General features: G+C 35.6%; 2 protein-coding genes across 3 annotated transcripts in view; one reads left to right on the forward strand and one right to left on the reverse strand.

Moving 5' to 3' along the window:
• The window catches only part of LOC133644470 (uncharacterized), a 7,959-nt gene extending 7,061 nt beyond the window's left edge, over window positions 1–898 (forward strand). For both annotated transcript variants that reach the window (XM_062038971.1, XM_062038972.1), the window contains exon 5: window positions 491–898. In XM_062038971.1, the coding sequence (XP_061894955.1) occupies window positions 491–614 (124 nt within the window). In that variant the 3' untranslated portion in view covers window positions 615–898. The remainder of the gene's footprint in view (window positions 1–490) is intronic.
• stx6 (syntaxin 6) lies at window positions 691–18,713 on the reverse strand. Its single transcript, XM_062038973.1, has 8 exons — window positions 18,508–18,713; window positions 13,773–13,942; window positions 13,525–13,619; window positions 10,967–11,026; window positions 10,714–10,842; window positions 10,513–10,619; window positions 4,248–4,342; window positions 691–1,165 (listed from the first exon to the last, which is right to left on the reverse strand). The coding sequence occupies exons 1-8, from the start codon at window positions 18,540–18,542 to the stop codon at window positions 1,089–1,091; spliced, it is 768 nt and encodes a 255-aa protein (XP_061894957.1). The 5' UTR covers window positions 18,543–18,713; the 3' UTR covers window positions 691–1,088.
• Between the last annotated feature and the right edge of the window lie 1,149 nt (window positions 18,714–19,862).

The raw sequence follows: 19,862 nt of genomic DNA on the forward strand, positions 1-19,862 counted from the left end.
CAGCCAAATCATTTAAAGTGCTCAAGCACACCTGTGAAGTGAAAACCATTTCAGGTGACTACCTCTTGCAGCTCATGGAGAGAATGCCAAGAGTGTGCAAAAAAGTAATCAGAGCAAAGGGTGGCTATTTTGAAGAAACTACAATATAAAACATGTTATTTCACCTTTTTTTTGTTAAGTACATAACTCCACATGTGTTCTTTTATAGTTGTGATGCCTTCAGGGACAATCTACAATGTAAATAGTCATGAAAATAAAGAAAACATTGCATTGAATGAGAAGGTGTGGCCAAACTTTTGGCCTTTACTGTACATTATTACTAATTATTAGTTTAAAAATGTCAGCTTTTTCACATTAAATTCTGCGTTTTTGCTCTTTTTTCTTACATTTTCAAATTTTTTTCCCCCCAACCAACAATTTGGACACCTCTGCTGTGTGTCAATTAATGAATGACCTCTGACCCCAGGCTTGTACATTGTGTTTCCTGCAGATTCGGCTGCAGACGTCAAGCGTCTCGTCTCTCCCTGCGTCGCCTCGTCTCCAGCGTAGTTTCACGCGGGACCCGAACCGGCAGCCTGGACCGCATCACCGCGCGGTCCCCGCCACGCTCCTGAGCCGGTCCCCGCACGGACGGCCGCCCGCTTGCCGTGACTTCTCACTGTCGCGATGCTAATGCTGCTAACTCATTGACGCGAGTCCGCCATCGTGTGTGTTCCACTTTATTGTTGATCAGCTGCCGAGTGATCACCACCACTTTATTGTACTTCTTAATCTTAGTGTCACACATGTAATACTTTCCAGAAACATGTTAATACGGCGTTGAGTGTCTTGAGAAATGTTATTATCATTAATGCTGTTAGGGTGATGTGTTGAAGCCAACACAAATACGGAGGAGAAATACGCACGGAGAGCAAACATTAACCGACTTTAGTGTTATTCAATAAAAAATGTCCGCCACTAACGATGCTGGAGTTGCTTTCGAGATCAGACAGACAAAAAAAAAAACACACACATTTGCCCTTTGACCTCTGCAATGTTCATCACTCGGCAAACCTCCGGGCCGCTGACGCAGGATGAAGGGCGCTCGATCAGAGGATGAAGAGGAGCAGGAGGATAACGAAGAGGATGGCGAGCAGCACACCGATGGCGCACCACTGGCGGCGGTCTGCAGGCCGACAATTCATAACAATAAGTGTCTGGGGTGAAACGGTGATGTCATAATCACACTTTAATTAGTACGTCACTCGGCTTTTAGGGTCATGGTTGGGTTCATTTTGGGTACGGTAAGAAAACAAAATACAAAAAAATGCTGAATTATTTTTTTTAAATTAAACTATTCTCAAACAAAAACATTAATAAAAAATTTACATGTATGTACACAACCCAAAACCAGTAAAGTTGGCTTGTTATGTAAATGGTAAATAAAAACAGAATACAATTATTTGCTAATCCTTTTCAACTTCTATTTAATTGAAAAGACTGCAAAGACAAGATATTTAATGTTGCAATTGAGAAACTAGGTTTTTTTTTTACAAATAATCATTAACTTAGCATTTCTGGGTGTTGTTGATTCTGGTTATTTTCCTCTTTGTTCCGGAGGACACAACGTCCACAGTTTCAAATGTGGACTAGTCAGACCACAGAACACTTTTCCCCTTTGCATCAGTCCATCTTAGATGAGCTCGGGCCCAGTGAAGCCGGCGGCATTTCTGGGTGTTGTTGATAAATGGCTTTGGCTTTGCGTAGTAGAGTTTTAACTTGCACTTACAGATGTAGCGACCAACTGTAGTTACTGAGAGTGGTTTTCGGAAGTGTTCCTGAGCCCATGTGGTGATATCCTTTACACACTATGTCGGTTTTTGATGCAGTCCCACCTGAGGGATCGAAACTCGCGGGCATTCAATTTTGGTTTCAGTTTTCTCCAGATTCTCTGAACCTTTTGATGATATTACGGACCGTAGATGGTGAAATCCCTAAATTCCTTGCAAAAGCTGGTTGAGAAATGTTGTTCTTAAACAATTTGCTCAGGCATTTGTTGACAAAGTGGTGACCCTCGCCCCGTCCTTGTTTGTGAATGACTGAGCATTTCATGGAAGCTGCTTTTATACCCGATCATGGCACCCACCTGTTCCCAATTAGCCTGTTTACCTGTGGGATGTTCCAAATAAGTGCTTGATGAGCATTCCTCAAGTTTCTCAGTCTTTTTTGCCACTTGTGCCAGCTTTTTTGAAACATGTTGCAGGCATCAAATTCTAAAATTAGCTAATATTTGCAAAAAATAACAAAGTTTACCAGTTCGAACATTAAATATCTTGTCTTTACAGTCTATTCAATTGAATATAAGTTCAAAAGGATTTTCAAATCATTTTATTCTGTTTTTATTTACCATTTACACAACGTGACAACTTCTCTGGTTTTGGGGTTTGTAAAAATGGAAGAAGGAAAGGGATCAGTCTGATACACTTTGTAGTAAAGAAGCTCAAACCATATATGTAGGCGAAAGCATCCGCAATTATTTTATTTTCAATAAATATAATATTTATATGCATAAGGTAGATTTAAAAAGAAACTGGAGGCTGAAAATAGGTGCACAGCACAGTGTGACTTATTATTTTATTGGGAGTAAATTATATAAATAAAATGAATTATTCACATAAAATAAAATAATCCAATTATTTAATTAATTAAAGAAAATATCAGTGAGGATCTCTGAATCAAGTGGAGCACAGATGACATGTTGGAAGAATCTGAATATTATTATTAAATAAAATACGTTATCATTATTATTTTATTAGTATCAGGAGAAAAAATCTGTATATTTTAGATTTAAAAAAGTATGGAAAAACTTGCAATATTTTGAGAGCAAAAATGCCATTTTAGAAGCACATGATTAAAAATATCCTAGAACAAATACGTTTGAAAAACGTTGTAATATTAACTTATTGGATGAAGTCAAATACAGTAAGAACATCATTCAGTTAAAGAATAAAATGTAAAAAATGAGGAGGAAACACAAATGACATGTATTGTTGTGAGTATATGTGGATGCAATCATATATCATATATATATATTGTAGTAATATACAGAATATTGTTATACATTATAGTATTGTATTGTTGATCAAGAGTCAGATGATGTGATTGATGGATTCTTCTCATCCCTTTGGACACAAATATTTTTGTAATTTTACTATTTTTTTGGTATTGGTGATGCTATTTTTTAGAGATGTCCGATAATATCGGTCTGCCGATATTATCGGCCGATAAATGCGTTAAAATGTAATATCGGAAATTATCGGTATCGGTTTTGTTTGTTTTTTTGTTTTTTTTTAATTAAATCCACATAAAAAATCCAAGATACACTTACAATTAGTGCACCAACCCAAAAAACCTCCCTCCCCCATTTACACTCATTCACACAAAAGGGTTGTTTCTTTCTGTTATTAATATTCTGGTTCCTACATTATATATATATCAATACAGTCTGCAAGGGATACAGTCCGTAAGCACACATGATTGATTGTGTGTGCTGCTGGTCCACTAATAATACTAACCTTTAACAGTTAATTTTACAAATTTTCATTAATTACTAGTTTCTATGTAACTGTTTTTATATTGTTTTACTTTATTTTTTATTCAAGAAAATGTTTTTAATTCATTTATCTTATTTTATTTTATTCATTTTTTTAAAAAGTACCTTATCTTCACCATACCTGGTTGTCCAAATTAGGCATAATAATGTGTTAATTCCACGACTGTATATATCGGTTGATATCGGTATCGGTTGATATCGGTATCGGTAATTAAAGAGTTGGACAATATTGGCATATCGGATATCGGCAAAAAGCCATTATCGGACATCCCTACAATTTTTCTTTTTTGAATTGTGTAGGTGAAGATCATTTTTGTTTTTTTGTGTCCGAAATAAATAAAAACAAAATAAACAATCAATAATATTCCAGCCTGAAACATTGTTTTCGTTGCTGCTTTCATTTCTGTTTGTTTAAGGATTTTACCGAGAAGGCTTTTAAATGTTGACGACGGAGGAAGGTATTCAAGCTCTGGCTTCTCCTTGGCACTATCGCTCGCCGTGACTCTTGCTAGCTAAAAGCTGGGACTACACGGCACTTGCTTATCGAGTTACACTTCAAAAACGCTTACGCCTCCATATCTATCCGATGAGGTGCACCGTTACACCCCCTTTAAGTACACTTCAGGAAACGTGGCACTAAGTACACTTGTCTTACCGTTGGTCATGTGGGACACTTTAGCCAGTTTCTTCATGACGTTGTCCAGTCTGGAGTGAGTGTTGTCCATCTCGTGACCGAAGTCATCCAACATGCTGGAAGGAAGGAGAGCAAAAGTCAAACTAAAGCTGCAAGCAGCGTTGAATGGGCCCGCGCACATTTCGGGGTTCACGCGAGTCGGTCACGTCATTCCCAATGCCCTGACACACCATCGCAAACATCAGGAAGATTGGAGCATGTGGAAGGAAGTTACCGCTCTTATAGTTTCCCGCCAAAATGTCTCGTCATGATAAGTTCCCGACCTTAAAGCCTCATACCAGTCTGGAAGGAGATCTGGTCATTTAAAGTCGAGTAATGACTGTTTGATGGTTGATGGCGAGGAGCAGTTTTTTTTTCCGCCTGGCGAGGAGCTTTTTTTTTTTCGCCAGGCTCCGCCCACTACGAATAGGTACTGACCCATCTAGAACTTCAAGGTGGCATCATCATCCTAATTGGAAACAATTATGATTAAGATCTGAATTTGCCAAGCCGAGTTACAAATGTTCAACGTTTTGTGGCGAACCATCAGATCAGAGTTTGGCGCCATGCCCCGCCCACATTTTATGGCGTAGGCAAAATTTCCTTTGCGGTTCATCATCGCCCATCTGCCTAGTACAGGGGTGTCAAACTAGTTTTCACTGAGGGCCACATGGCAGTTATGGCTGACCTCAGAGGGCCACTTGTAACAGTGAGTAATAAATGAATATAAATGTATAAGGACCCCAAAAGGGACAAGCGGTAGAAAATGGATGGATGAATGGAAGGATTCGCCTCGTGATATTTTATTATACAATTGCACATTCATTTGATCATTGTATCATTTTTTTACGTTCTTTTTTACGTCAGCTCAGTCGCCATCATTTTATTGTAGAATTTAGTGGGGGTTTTTTACAGCAAATTTCTATAAATGTAAAAATTGGTGTTTTTTAACGTCAACATTCTGGCGACTGAGAGGCCATTTTCGGGGCAGTATAGATCGGACTTGAGGGTTCCAGGTCCGATCCCCGCTTCCGCCATCCTAGTCACGGCCGCAGGCCTGGCCCTAACCAATCTGGCGCCCTAGGCAAGATTTTAGGTGGCGCCCCCCCCCACATCGGCAGTGAAGTGTATATATCATTGGTACTTTAATCTTTAATGTTATGTTATGATTATCTTTAACCGAATCACAGCAGTGCTCAAATTAAAAAACAGCATTCCCTCTCATGTGATATTGCTTAATTAACATTAATGATGTGCACTTTAACAACTAGGCTTACAACTATACCTAATATATAAAGGGGTGAAAAGTGACTATTACCTGCAGGGCAAACATTAGCTAACCAGAAGGCAATAACAATGTAAACAAAAAACACCTGCTTAAAAGATCTAATACAAATGTCCCTGAGGAATGTAAGGTGGGAGTACTGTAATTACCTAACGTTACATTATTATTTTCCATTACAATTTAGCCCCCTCCACAATATTAACCCGACGTTAAATCAGAACTAGCTATTTATTGATTAGCAATTGCCGAATCATGTAACATTAGCTTAATGCTAAAAAGCCTGGTTACTATCACATTCTGTAACAGACAAATAATTTAATGTAGGCTAACGTTACCTCCCTGCAACCTTTGTCTTTTTCTCGTTTCTCCTCCTCTTCTTTTCTATTTTTTCTTCCCTGGGCAGTTTTGGCCGTTTTGACATTTTGTGTTGATTTTTTGATGTGGTGACGTCCAAAAAGAGTCATGATACGGGAAGGGAGGGGGGAGGGGGGGGGGCGTAATGTTGTAACAAATAATATTTCTATTAAATAGGCTTTACTTTGCATTTTAATTAACGTGGGATTATTTTTTGTATTTAGAAATAATAGTACCAACATTTTTTTTTTCTCCAACATTTGTGGCACTGGCGTGGCGCCCCCTAATGGACGGCGCCCTTAGCATTTGCCTATACGGCCTATGCCACGGGCCGGCCCTGCACTGCCGTTGAGTCCTTGGGCAAGACACTTTACCCACCTGCTCCCAGTGCCACCCACACTGCTTTAAATGTAACTTAGACATTGGGTTTCACTATGTAAAGCGCTTTGAGTCACTCGAGAAAAGCGCTATATAAATATAATTCACTTCACATGTCACAATTCTCATATATACGGTTGTTGTTGTTTCATGGTGAATTACTGTACATGGAAAAACGGTACAACCGTTTTTTACGGCAAAATTCTCGCGGGAGAGCAGACAATTTGGATTTTTTTTTTTATACCTATTGTCATTTTTACAGTGTACAATTACATGGATAACTCACTTTAAAATTATAAGTCAATCAGAAATGTATTTTATTTTAAAAAAGTGTAATGTATGATAATATATTATTTATTGCATTATTAGGAAACACAAATAATAACTAATAAAGTTAAAGTACCAACTATTGTCACACACACACTAGGTGTGGCGAAATTATTCTCTGCATTTGACTCATCACCCTTGTTCACCCCCTGGGAGGTGAGGGGAGCAGTGGGCAGCAGCGGTGGCCGCGCCCGGGAATTATTTTTGGTGATTTAACCCCCAATTCCAACCCTTGATGCTGAGTGCCAAGCAGGGAGGTAATGGCTCCCATTTTTATAGTCTTTGGTATGACTCGGCCGGGGTTTGAACTCACAACCTACCGATCTCAGGGCGGACACTCTAACCACTATTATATAATTTTTATTATTAGAGATAACTACTTTAAAACCTAAGTTCATACCAATTCGGAATTGGGGGTTAAATCACCAAAAATGATTCCCGAGCGCAGCCCCCGCTGCTGCTCACTGCTCCCCTCAACTCCCAGGGGGTGAACAAGGGGATGGGTCAAATGCAGAGGACAAATTTCACCACACCTAGTGTGTGTGTGACAATCATTGGTACTTTTATAAGACGTTATTCTTCGTCTATTTGGAGTCTAAAATGACTTTTAGTATGCGCCCAAAAATATATATTTTGGACAGCCCTGATGTAGCCTATGTACAGATGCATCTTTAAAAAATAGTACAGTATATTGTGCATAATTTACTTATATGTTAGTCGTTCAATTAAGCTATAAAATTATTGGAAAATACATTATTACTATAGAATATACAATTTAGATTTTTTGAGTCATGAAAATGATTCCTGAGCGCAGCCCCCGCTGCTGCTCACTGCTCCCCTCACCTCCGAGGGAGTGAACATGGGGATGGGGCAAATGCAGAGGATAATTTCACCACACCCAGTGTGTGTGTGACTATCATTGGGACTTTAACTTATTTAACCAACATTACATTATTAACATTAACAACATTATTATTACAGATTCATTGATAAGTACTTTACCTTTCTAAATTCATACACATTTAATTAAATTATTCAAAAAAATGTAACATTTCTTACAATATAAGATAATATTAAGGTTTAATATATATGCAATTGCATGCAGTACAAGTATATTTCAGTCAAAACAGAATGAAGGAAGACATTTAGTTAAAAAAAGAGATAATGTACTCGAATTTGGCAGGCCAGATCGGGCCCCCGGGCCTTGAGTTTGACACCTGTGGTCTAGTATCTGTCATTATAACTGCGGCTCATTTGGTCAAAGTCCCTGGGAAAAGTTCAATAAAGTATGACTCCTGTTTTCGGCCTAAATATGGCCGACGTAAACCAAGACGGCCGACTTGCTGTTTGTTTTCAAATATGGGCGATTTTTTTTGTGACGATACATCAAACGCCAGTGAGTAATTTTTGACATTTTGTGTTCGGGACCCCAAAAATATAAAGGTAATTCGCCAGACTTGCAAAAAATTGGTGAGTTTGCGTGCATGTTAATTCCCTCTGAAATGCAATAGAAGTGGGAGAGTAATGATAAACAAAGTCAATTTAATTATAGTACTCTGTAAAAGGTTTATTTTTAAGGCCAAAAACCGATATTCACTTAGTATTACTTTCTTTAAAACATTTATTCAGTATTTTTTAACTTTAGAAAGTTATATGGTTGAAACCAATGACGCCAAAAAATATTTAAAAAAAGATGGGCAGTCCTCAAAGGCTTATTTTGAAAATGTAATTTTGTTTCTAGATTATATGCAATCTGTTGTTGTGTTCCCTAATTTGAGTGTACATAAATGAAGGTGTGTGTTGCTGGGCATGATCTGGACTGGACCTGGTTTTAAGAACCCGTTAAACCAGGGGTGTCCAAAGCGCGGCCCGGGGGCCATTAGCGGCCCGCAGCTAATTGTTTACCGGCCCGCCACACATTCTGGAAATACTATTGTAAAAATAAAAAAGAACATTAAAAAAAGTGGAATGAGGTGAAATCTAACGAGAAAAAGTTGCAATGTTGACACTAGGGATGATAAATGCGTTAAAATGTAATATCGGAAATTATCGGTATCGTTTTTTTTAATATCGGTATCGTTTTTTGTTGTTTTTTTTAATTAAATCAACATAAAAAACACAAGATACACTTACAATTAATGCACCAACCCAAAAAACCTCCCTCCTCATTCACACAAAAGGGTTGTTTCTTTCTGTTATTAATATTCTGGTTCCTACATTATATATCAATATAGATCAATACAGTCTGCAAGGGATACAGTCCGTAAGCACACATGATTGTGCGTGCTGCTGGTCCACTAATAGTGCTAACCTTTAACAGTTAATGTTACTCATTTTCATTAATTACTAGTTTCTATGTAACTGTTTTTATATTGTTTTACTTTCTTTTTTATTCAAGAAAATGTTTTTAATTTATTTATCTTATTTTATTTTATATATATTTTTTAAAAGTACCTTATCTTCACCATACCTGGTTGCCCAAATTAGACATAATAATGTGTTAATTCCACGACTGTATATATCGGTTGATATCGGTATCGGTAATTAAAGAGTTGGACAATATCAGAATATCGGATATCGGCAAAAAGCCATTATCGGACATCCCTAGTTGACACAAAAGCTGCCATGCAGGCTGTTTTTTTTTCTTTTGTCTTTCTTCATTTTTCTTTTTTTGCCATTGCTCAAAAAAAAAAAAAAAAAAAAGACAAAAAATCCATGTTATAATGAATTTTTTTCAGGGCTCCAATTACTTCAAATATTTCACTTTAAAATGTTTTATGTGGTAAATATTGCATATATTGTGTAGTAGCCATATAAAAACATCAAAGTTTTCTTTGACAAAAGCGCATAAAACAAACAAAATAATTGTTCCAGCATAAAAGGGACAGATATATCTGAAGTTGATCTCGTAACTTAAGTGTTGAAAGTAGAAGAAAAATCTAATAAAAATGTATCACTTTATGAGTGGGGCACCTTTTGGATCCCAAATATATTTAGTGATTTTTTATTTATCTTTTCACTGTGATTACTCAAAAATATGAACGAATTAAAATCAATGGTGTCCTGCATTATTGATCTTTTAGGGCTCTAATTACTAAATACTGCATATTTCAGTTTTACTATAAAAAAAACTAAGTTGTTTTTGACAGAAAAGCCATAAAACATTTTTTTTAATTCGTATTACTTTATATCAACTTGAAGTTGATATAGAGATTTACTGTAAGTGCTAAATAATTTAAAAAAAATAATAATCTGACTTATTTTTAACATTTTAATGACTGAGACCCTTTATGGTCACCGGGACCCCTAAAGGTAAAATAAATAAAAAATGCATATATTTTGTTATGGTTTGAAAATGAAAAATATCAAAATGGCCCCCACATGCTTTCATTTTTCCGTGTGCGGCCCTCAGTGGAAAAAGTTTGGACACCCCTGCTTTAAACAATTTAATTTCATTGACAACCTGGTCTGGTGAAGATAAGGTTCCTTTTTAAAAAATAAAATAAAGTAACATAAATAAATAAAAAACATTTTCTTGAATAAAAAAAGAAAGTAAAACAATATAAAAACAATTACATAAAAAAATTGTAATTAATGAAAATGTTAGTGGACCAGCAACACACACAATCATGTGTGCTTCACGGACTGTATCCCTTGTAGACTGTATTGTTCTATATTGTAGGAACCGAAATATTAATAACAGTAAGAAACAACCCTTATGTGTGAATGAGTGTAAATGGGGGAGTATTTGTAAGTGTATCTTGTGTATTTTTATGTTGATTTAATATTTAAAAAAAATAGATAAACGACGCAATGTCAATAGAACCCGGGGCAGTAATAGCTGAAATTTTCTGATAAATGTGTCCACCAGGGGACGCATAAGGGACTTCCGCAGAAACTTACACAGACTGTTCGTCCAACTCCATGCCGATCCTCTCCGACATGTTCTTCAAGACTCCTATTGTTCCCGAAACCAGCTCCAACTGCTCGTCCTGTTGCTCCGCCATCAGCTGATTGGAGCACAACAGAAGGTCTTTGAAGCTCCACCAATCTTTACTTGCGGGTTTTTAACAAGAAGGGGAATTCGGCTTATATTTTTACTACCTGCTGCTGAACCTGCTGCTCCTCCATGAACTGAGAGTTGGCGTTGTGCAGATGACGGTCCAGTCGGACGTATTTGTCGCCAGCAGGCTGCCACAGCGGACCCTGAGCGCCGCCGTCACCCAGCAGAGCCTGGACACGGTTTGACATCTTCAGCTGTAGCCTCAGTCTTCTCAACTCACTTTAACACAGTGTGTGTGTGTGTGTGTGTGTGTGTGTGTGTGTGTGTGAGTGTGTTTTCTAGCAGAGGAAGAACCTGTTTGTTTGTTCTGTCAGTGACAGCTACACCCGGACTGGACATGTGCTCCTTCATCTCCTTCAATACAAAGAAAATAAGAAATGCACACGTGAGGCACCGAGAAATGGTGTACAGGTGTGTTAGAATAATTGTATCTAAGTTATCACAAAACTTTGTGTTACATTGAGTTCCGCTCGCCCGGCGAGAAGACAAAAGCTGTCTTTGATCCTACCAAGAAGAAGGCTTGTAAAACTCCACTGTGTCGGATGGGAAGCAATATGAAGGTGTTCTGTTTCTTTGATGTATTGTAATCAACTTGCCTTGACCCGAGAACTACAAAGCGGAGAGGAAGGAGGACCAGACTCCCCTCCAGGCGACCTTTTCTTTTAACTGTTTTAATCAAAGGCGATGGCTGTTTACGACCCCCGTCCCTTAGAAACGGCTGTTGCCATGTAATCAGGGAAAGTCCAAATAAAAGAGGAGGCGTACAATCTTTCGTCAGAGCGTGGTGAGACTGTGCAAAGAGTACAGTCCAGACGTCTCTCCTCAATTGAGCCAAATTGAATTCTGTCTCTGTTTAATTCCTTGCTTCTTGTCTTGTTTAATAGATGTCATCAGTGTTTGAACCTGACAAGGTGCATCACATAACATTCTTTGAAAAGTTAATTCAACTCAAAAAGTCTAACTTTTATATTCTATAGTACGGTAATAATGTATTTCCCAATACATGTATTGCTTAATTGAACGACTAAAATATAAGTAAATTATGAACAATATACTGTACTATTTTTTAAGATGCATCTGTACATAGTGTACATCAGGGGTGTCCAAAATATGTATTTTTGGGCACATACTGAAAATATAATCAGTCATTTTAGACTCCAAATAGTCGAAGAAAAACGTCTTATAATAAACTGCTTATAATACTGGACTAAACCTGGCTTAATACCGTGTTCTCATTCCTTTTGTGTATTTTATACCAATTTACAATTGTTTTATTATTATATTTCTGATGATGATCGTGTTTTCTTTTGATTATGTGAAGTGTTTTTGAAGACCTTTGAAAAGTGCTATATAAATTGTATTAAATTGTAGTTTATTAGTATTAAAAAAATCAACATGTACTGTTAAAATAAAATATATATAATTTTACATTAATAACATTGCAATATTATGAGGACAAAACAATGCAATTTTAGATGCATTAAGTTAAATTATTAAAGAAAAAATACATTTTAAAAATTTTAATAATATGAAAAAAAAATTAAATTGTAAAGAAAAGATATGTGAAAAAAGACAATTATTTGTCAAATTAAACATTTTTTAAAATTATTTTATCAGTATTATTAGTATTAAAATGCAAAAGTCATAATTTTATATTAATAACGTTGCAATATTATGCAGACAATACAATACCATTTTAGATGCATAAAGTTAAATTATTAAGGGAAAAAAATATTTTAAAAAGTTTTAATATGAAAAAATAAATTTCAAAGGAAAAATAGATGTGAAAAAAGATAATTATTTGTCGAATACAATTTTGTTTGAATTATTTTATTAGTATTGAAAAAAAACATATACAATTCAAATACAAAAGTCCTCATTTTACATTAACAACATTGCAATATTATGAGGACAAAACAATGCAATTTTAGATGCATAAAGTTAAATTATTAAAAAAAATACATTTTAAAAAGTTTTAATTTGGAAAAAAAAAAAATACAATTGGAAAAAAAATAGATGTGGAAAAAAAAGAATTATTTGTCAAATTAAAAAAAAGTTATTATTTTATTAGTATTAAAACAAACATGTACATTTAAAACAAAGAAGTTATAATTTTACATTAATAACGCTGCACTATTATGAGGACAGAACAATGCAATTTTAGATGCATAAAGTTAAATTATTAGAGACATTTTTTTTTTAAATAATTTTTAATAATATGAAAGAAAAAAAAGATTGAAAAGACAAAGTTAAGAGAATTATTTGTCAAATAAAAATGTTTTTTAAATTATTTTATTAGTAATAAAAAAACATGTACATTTAAAATACAAAAGTCATAATTTTACATTATTAACCTTGCAATATTATAAGGACAAAACAATGCAGTTTTAGATGCATAAAGTTAAATTAATAAAGAAAAAAAACATTTAAAAAGTTTTAATAATATCAAAAATAAAATAACATTGAAAAGAAAAAAAAGACAATTATTTGTCAAATTAAAAAAACAACAGCTCATATGGAAACAATTTGCCAAAAAAACAAAACGTTTTTAGGATTGTTACGTTTTTTATTTTTATAATATCAATTTACGTTTTAAAAAAACTACAGCGACAGTGGAAAAACAATTAGGTTTATTTTGAAATTATATGTTTTGTCGCTTACAGTATAACACAAAGCTGAGATGTGGGTCATTTTCTTCGAGACATAATGTTTAGGAATATCTACACGGGTTGGTCCACAAAATGTAAAATCTCAAAATGGGCGCCCTCTGCATGCTTTGATTTTTGCTAAAAGTTTGGACAGCCCTGGCGTACATGAATGACTGAGTGAATAAATGAATGAATGAGGCATACCTTCACTGTGTGTCTTGTGCTGTTGATGAAGGCTTTTCTCTTGGACAACTCCACAGCATCCAGGTTGAACTTCTTAGGGTTGCACTCCACGATGCGTTCACTGACAGTTAAGAAAATGCAACGACTAAAGTTGAAATTACAAAATTGGATTCAAACTATTCCTCCCTGCACACAAAAACGTCTAGTAGTAGCATAATAGTAGTTTTAGCATATTAGTAGACATATGTTAGATGGTGTTGAAAGGATATTGATGGTCTCATCGAGGTCTTCCAGGTCCCACTCGATTGAGCGCAGGCTGTTCCTCAGCTCATTGGTGGTCCAGTCCATCTCTTCCTTGGAGGCTCCGCCCCCTTCCAGCAGCAACTCGCTCCATCTTTGATGGAGGCTCTGGGCTGCATTCACTGCTTTCTGCACCTCGCTGGACACACATACACATTATGAGTAACAGGCACACTGCAAAAAAGAGCTATCAAAACATAAGATAAAAAGACTAGATTTTTACGAAAACCATCCTTAAAACTAGTTAAATGATCCGTACATGCAGCTTTTTCATTTTATGTGATAAGGCATCCTAAATTAAGATCTGTACATCTAGAAACAAGCAGGACTTTGAAGCTCCTGAAAGGTATTGTATTCTGAAACAAGCATTATTCAAATTGCAATTATTAAATTAGGCATCCTGGGATGTTGAAGAGTCTTTAAACATATTTTCGATGTTGGGAAAAACCCCAAAATATCTTAATTGAGCAGTTATTCCCTCAATGTTAACATTTTAGAGTAGAATAAACAAAATGTAATTATTCATGCTAAAATTAAGATTATGCATGCAAGTAAGTAAATAGCTCCCAAAACTGGGGAAATTTCTAGAAATAAAATGTTCATTCTCGGGAAGTGGCAAATAATTTGCAGTGCAGTAGCTAGTGTGTACACATACTTATGGAGGTTACAAAATACATATAAAATAATTATTTTTATGTCAATATTTGCCTGTTCTTACTTGTTTTGTTTTTTTTGGGTGGGGTATTGGATTTGTATTGTATTATATTTCTATCAACTATGTGTCAAAAAATTAAATAAACAAATGTTTACAAAAAAATTACTTAATTATGAATTAAGTAGGGCTGTAGTGTTGTCCCAATACCAATATTTTGGTACCAGTACCACCGGTACCAAAATGTATATCGATACTTTTCGGTACTTTGATAAAGGGTCTATAAAAAATGGCATTAATGTCTTTATTTTAACAAAACATCTTACGCTACATTAAACATATGCTTCTTATTCCAATCTAAGAACAATTTAGTCCTTAAATAAAATAGTGAACATACTAGAAAACTTGTCTTTTAGTAGTAAGTAAGCAAAAAAAGACTCCTAATTAGTCTGCTGACATATGCAGTAACATATTGTGTCATTTATCTACCTATTATTTTGTCAAAATTATGAGGGACAAGTGGTAGAAAATGAATTATTAATCTACTTGTTTATTTACCGTACTGTTAATATCTGCTTATTTTCTCTTTTAACATGTTCTATCTACACTTATGTTAAAATGTAATAATCACTTATTCTTCTGTTATTTGGATACTATACATTAGTTTTGGATGATACCACAAATGCACGTATCAATCCGAAACCAAGTAGTTACAGGATCATACATTGGTAATATTCAAAGTCCTCATGAGTCCAGGGACATATTTCCTGACTTTATAAACATAATATACATTTTTTTTAATTAAAGAAGATTTTCTGATGCTAAAAAATATCGATGTAATCATAGTAGTATCGACTAGATACGCTCCTGTACTACTATCATTACAGTGGATGTTAGGTGTAGATCCACCCATGGCGTTTGTTTACATTGTGAGGCCGGTGAGCTACAGTGTGTAGTGAAGCATGTTTAGCTATTCCTCCACTTTTTAGAGGCAGTGTAGTACCGAATATGATTCAATAGTATCGCGGTATTATACTAATACCGGTATACCATACAACCCTATAGGGCTGTTACAATTAACGGGTTAAAGCATGTGATTAATCACAAACAAATATTGCATTAATCGTGAACACACTTATTTTGACCGTACAAGTCTTTTACCTTAATTTCTACACGGTCTGTGGTCAGATCTACGCATAAGTCGGTAGAAAAATGAGTGAGAAGACTACGACTGGTGCGCTCACTGGAAACATTTCCCTGCAAAATACATCCTGGAAGAAGGTTGGGGTGTCCCCACATCTACAGTCCCCTTCAAGGTTTCTCATTGTATCCCATTGGGTTGAGTTTTTCCTTGCCCTGATGTGGGATGTCGTTGTGGCTTGTGAACAACGCATGGACTTTAGCCACTAGCTAGCTAGCCATGTTTTAAAGCATCTTACAAGGGTACGCAGCATGGATCGCCACTGCCTACTGGCGCTGACGAGACGTGGGGCTGCCATCTTGGAGTGGTGATCTGCTCCACTCACTGCAATTCATTTGGCAGAAGCAATGAACTGTCAGCGCATTTAATTCATCTTACCTCACTGAATACTAGGGGTGTGGGAAAAAAATCGATTTGAATTCAAATCGCCATCCTCACGTTGTACGATTCAGTATCGATTCTCATTTTTCAAAAATCGATTTTTAATTTTTTTTTAAATTAATCAATACAACAAAACAATACACAACAATACCATAACAATGCAATCCAATTCCAAAAGCAAACCCGACCCAGCAACACTCAGAACTGCAATAAACAGAGCAATTGAGAGGAGACACAAACACAACAATCCAAAAGTAGTGAAACAAAAATGAATATTATCAACAACAGTATCAATATTAGTAACAATTTCAACATACCGTAGTAGTGATTAAAAATCCCTCATTGACATTATCATTAGACATTTATAAAAAAAAATAGTGGCTTACACTTGCATCGCATCTCATAAGCTTGACAACACACTGTGTCCAATATTTTCACAAAGATAAAATAAGTCATATTTTTGGTTCATTTAATAGTTAAAACAAATGTACATTATTGCAATCAGTTGATAAAACATTGTCCTTTACAATTATAAAAGCTTTTTACAAAAATCTACTACTCTGCTTTCATGTCAGCAGACTGGGGTAGATCCTGCTGAAATCCTATGTATTGAATGAATAGAGAATCCTTTTGAATCGGGAAAATATCGTTTTTGAATCGAGAATCGCGTTGAATCGAAAAAAAACGATTTATAATCAAATCGTGACCCCAAGAATCGATATTGAATCGAATCGTGGGACACCGAAAGATTCGCAGCCCCACTGAATACCACTGATTTTCACGCGCTTTTTTGTCATACGTGTAGCTATGATAAAGGACACATGTTTTATCATTCATAGTTTGCTTAACAGTAATAGAATATTCTTATATGCTATAAGTGACCAGACGTCCGAGGTCAAAACTGGGAATAGAATCCCAGAAAAGAGGGAAAAAAACGGTCAGCTATTTTTAAATTGAAGAAACAATATGATTAGGTTATATATACATGCTACATAAACAATGTATGAATACATTAGATATCTATATATCTTATAGACTGTATCTCTGTTGCTGCAGCAGCAGAGAGTTTATTCTGTCTTGACACTTTGTATTGATATTTTGTATTACGTTCTTCCCTTAAATGATCATGTTTACAGTGATTGTTTTGTATGGATTTATTATGTATGTCGCTTTGGATAAAAGCGTCTGCCAAATACTTAAACATAAACATATATAAACACCTGAAAGTGTTTATATCAGCTAAAACCACCAATCTGTTTCACTGGATTCAGAATAAAACCAAATTTTGTTTTACAATCTTTATCTTCATCATTAATTTCAACTTTATGTTATTCAAACATAACATTTTTAAATGTAATTAATTTCATTGACAAGCAATTCTATTATGATCATACTCTTGTTTGCTAGCGGCTACGATTTCAGTACTATTAAAGATCTTTGCTCCTTGTCAACTCTGTGGTAATATTCTTTTCACAAAATACAACCAATAGTACATTAATGTTAAATCTTACTTGTGAAAAGCAATCCCCCGATTCCTATTTCCAACAGTCCGCTCATTTCAGCAGGAAAACGCTGAACACCATCTTTGTTTTCTACCTGTCAACTGTCAGTTTAGGCTGCTCGCCGGCTTCTCATCACCACTTCAAGATGGCGGTTCAATTTCTCGGGTCACAGCAGCCAATCTCCGTCTACTTATAAGATGTCTATGTCTTAAAGCATCTTTTCCTGAGGGCATCTCAGTGTTATAACTTCACCTTTATCGTTAATTTTTAAGCCAAAATGCGTCCATTCTCCCTATTCTGTCTACACACTGTGTCTGCTTGTAAGTACTCCGTGATAGTCCCCACATCTGCGGTCCCCTCCAAGGTTTCTCATTGTCATCCCATTGGTTTGAGTTTTTCCTTGCCCTGATGTGGGATCTGAGCCGAGGATGTCGTTGTGGCTTGCGCAGCCCTTTGAGACGCTGGTGATTTAGGGCTATATGAATAAACTTTGATTGATTGATTTTATTGAGCATATTTTAACTATGTAAACTATTAATCACCTGCGATTAATCACGATTAATCCAAATTCTAAAATGAGATGAATCCACTTTGCTAACAAAGAATAATTATCAATTTAATTTTTTGGAGATTATATTTAAATTAAATATAAGTTACCATAAATAGTTGTAGATATATTTTTGTTTGGGGATGAACTTAGAAAATCAGCACGTACTTATTTTCTATCACAGTCCAAGTACCTTCAGTACTATTTGACAACCACTGGCATGCAACAATGGGTTGAAGATTAGTTAGCTACATTTCGTTAGTTGCCTCCAGTAACAACTAAATAGTTTACGAAAATGCCACGACATCGGTGCTCCGAGCGGCCTCTCCCGATTGTTTGGTCAAAAAATGGAGACCGAATTGTGTGGTTTAACCGAGGCAGCTAACATTAGCATGACGAGCTAGGTGTAAACAATCCTCACCCTTTGACGACGAAGAACGGGTCTTCCATGGACATGTTGCCGCTCCCGGGTCAGTCCAAGCGGAGCTCCATCACACCATCAGACCGCAGGGCCCCAATCGGCTCGAACCAACTTTGAAATCGATCACTTGATTCCGGGTCCTTGTTGTGTTTACATGAGGCGGCGTCTCCCGCAGCGGAAATAGCCGAATGACGCCAGTGAAGGGGGGTTATGCGGAGGGGGGCGTCTTCGTCATCTTCCGTAGCAGACAATAAAACGGCTTTGTTTGCTCTCTACCGTCATCTAGCGGTTAAATGTAGTAGTGGACCTATCTATAGCAGGGGTGTCCACAAAACAAATCAAAGCATGCGGGGGCCATTTTGATATTTTTCATTTTCAAAACCAATACAATATATAGCTTTTTTTTTTAAATGTAGGGCCCCCCTCAAATCTTAGTGAATAAAACTATAAAAAAAAAACAATTTTTTTGCACGGTGGCACAGGGCTTACACTGCAAAAACTGAAATCTAAGTAAGATGAAATATCTCAATAAGGGTGATATTTGCTTATTTTCTGTCTGATAAGATATTTCTTCTCACTAAGCAGATTTTATGTTAGAGTGTTTTACTTGTTTCAAGGGTTTTGGTCCTAAATGATCTCAGTAAGATAAGCTAAGTTGCCAGAATAAAAAAATAACTTCTACTGTTTTTTCATTAACAATATAATGTTGTAAAAACCAAAGTCAATTTAATAGTAACATTCTGGCAATCAAGCTGACAGATTTTTCTGTAAAAAAAAAAACCCAAAAAAAAACAGTGGTACTGTTTTTATATTTACTTTAAAATGTGGTAAGAAATAAAAAAAACACTATTTTACAGTAATACTTTGTAAATATAAAGTTTTTACTGTAAAATCGACAGTCTACTTTTAACAATTGATATAATGAATAATGAAATCCAGAGGCATATTCATACATTATTCACTGTTACAAGCGGCCCTCTGACGGCAGCCATAACTGACATGTGGCCCTCAATGAAAACCAGTTTGACATCCCTGGTGTAGATCCACTTCAGATCTGTCTGTCGATATAAAGTTGTAATTCTTTGAAATGTCTTATTCCCTTTTTGTTAAAGAAAAACATGTTTTTATGACAAAAACACAAAATATGCAACATTTCCCCTACAACATATTGCAAGTGCAATATTCGACATGAAGTAATTGGAGCCTTCAATAGGTCAATAATGTATAACTATTATAACTATTGATTCACTATTATTTATTTCGTTCTTCAGTTTAAAAACAGTCCCACTAAAATGATTGGGAATCCAAAAGGAACTCATAAAAGTGTTAAAAAGAACTCCCACAATATATATTTT

This window comes from Entelurus aequoreus, linkage group LG27 (genome assembly GCF_033978785.1).
Source record: "Entelurus aequoreus isolate RoL-2023_Sb linkage group LG27, RoL_Eaeq_v1.1, whole genome shotgun sequence".
Lineage (NCBI taxonomy): Eukaryota > Metazoa > Chordata > Actinopteri > Syngnathiformes > Syngnathidae > Entelurus > Entelurus aequoreus.

Bases quoted from the DNA above. Each gene is read 5' to 3' on its own strand.
- stx6 (XM_062038973.1), bottom strand. From the start codon at position 18,542: ATGTCCATGGAAGACCCGTTCTTCGTCGTCAAAGG. The intron at 11,027-13,524 runs GTATGCCTCATT...TTTGTATTGAAG, and splicing joins GCACAAGACACACAGTGAAG to GAGATGAAGGAGCACATGTC. The intron at 10,620-10,713 runs GTAGTAAAAATA...TGCTCCAATCAG, and splicing joins AGCAGCAGGTTCAGCAGCAG to CTGATGGCGGAGCAACAGGA.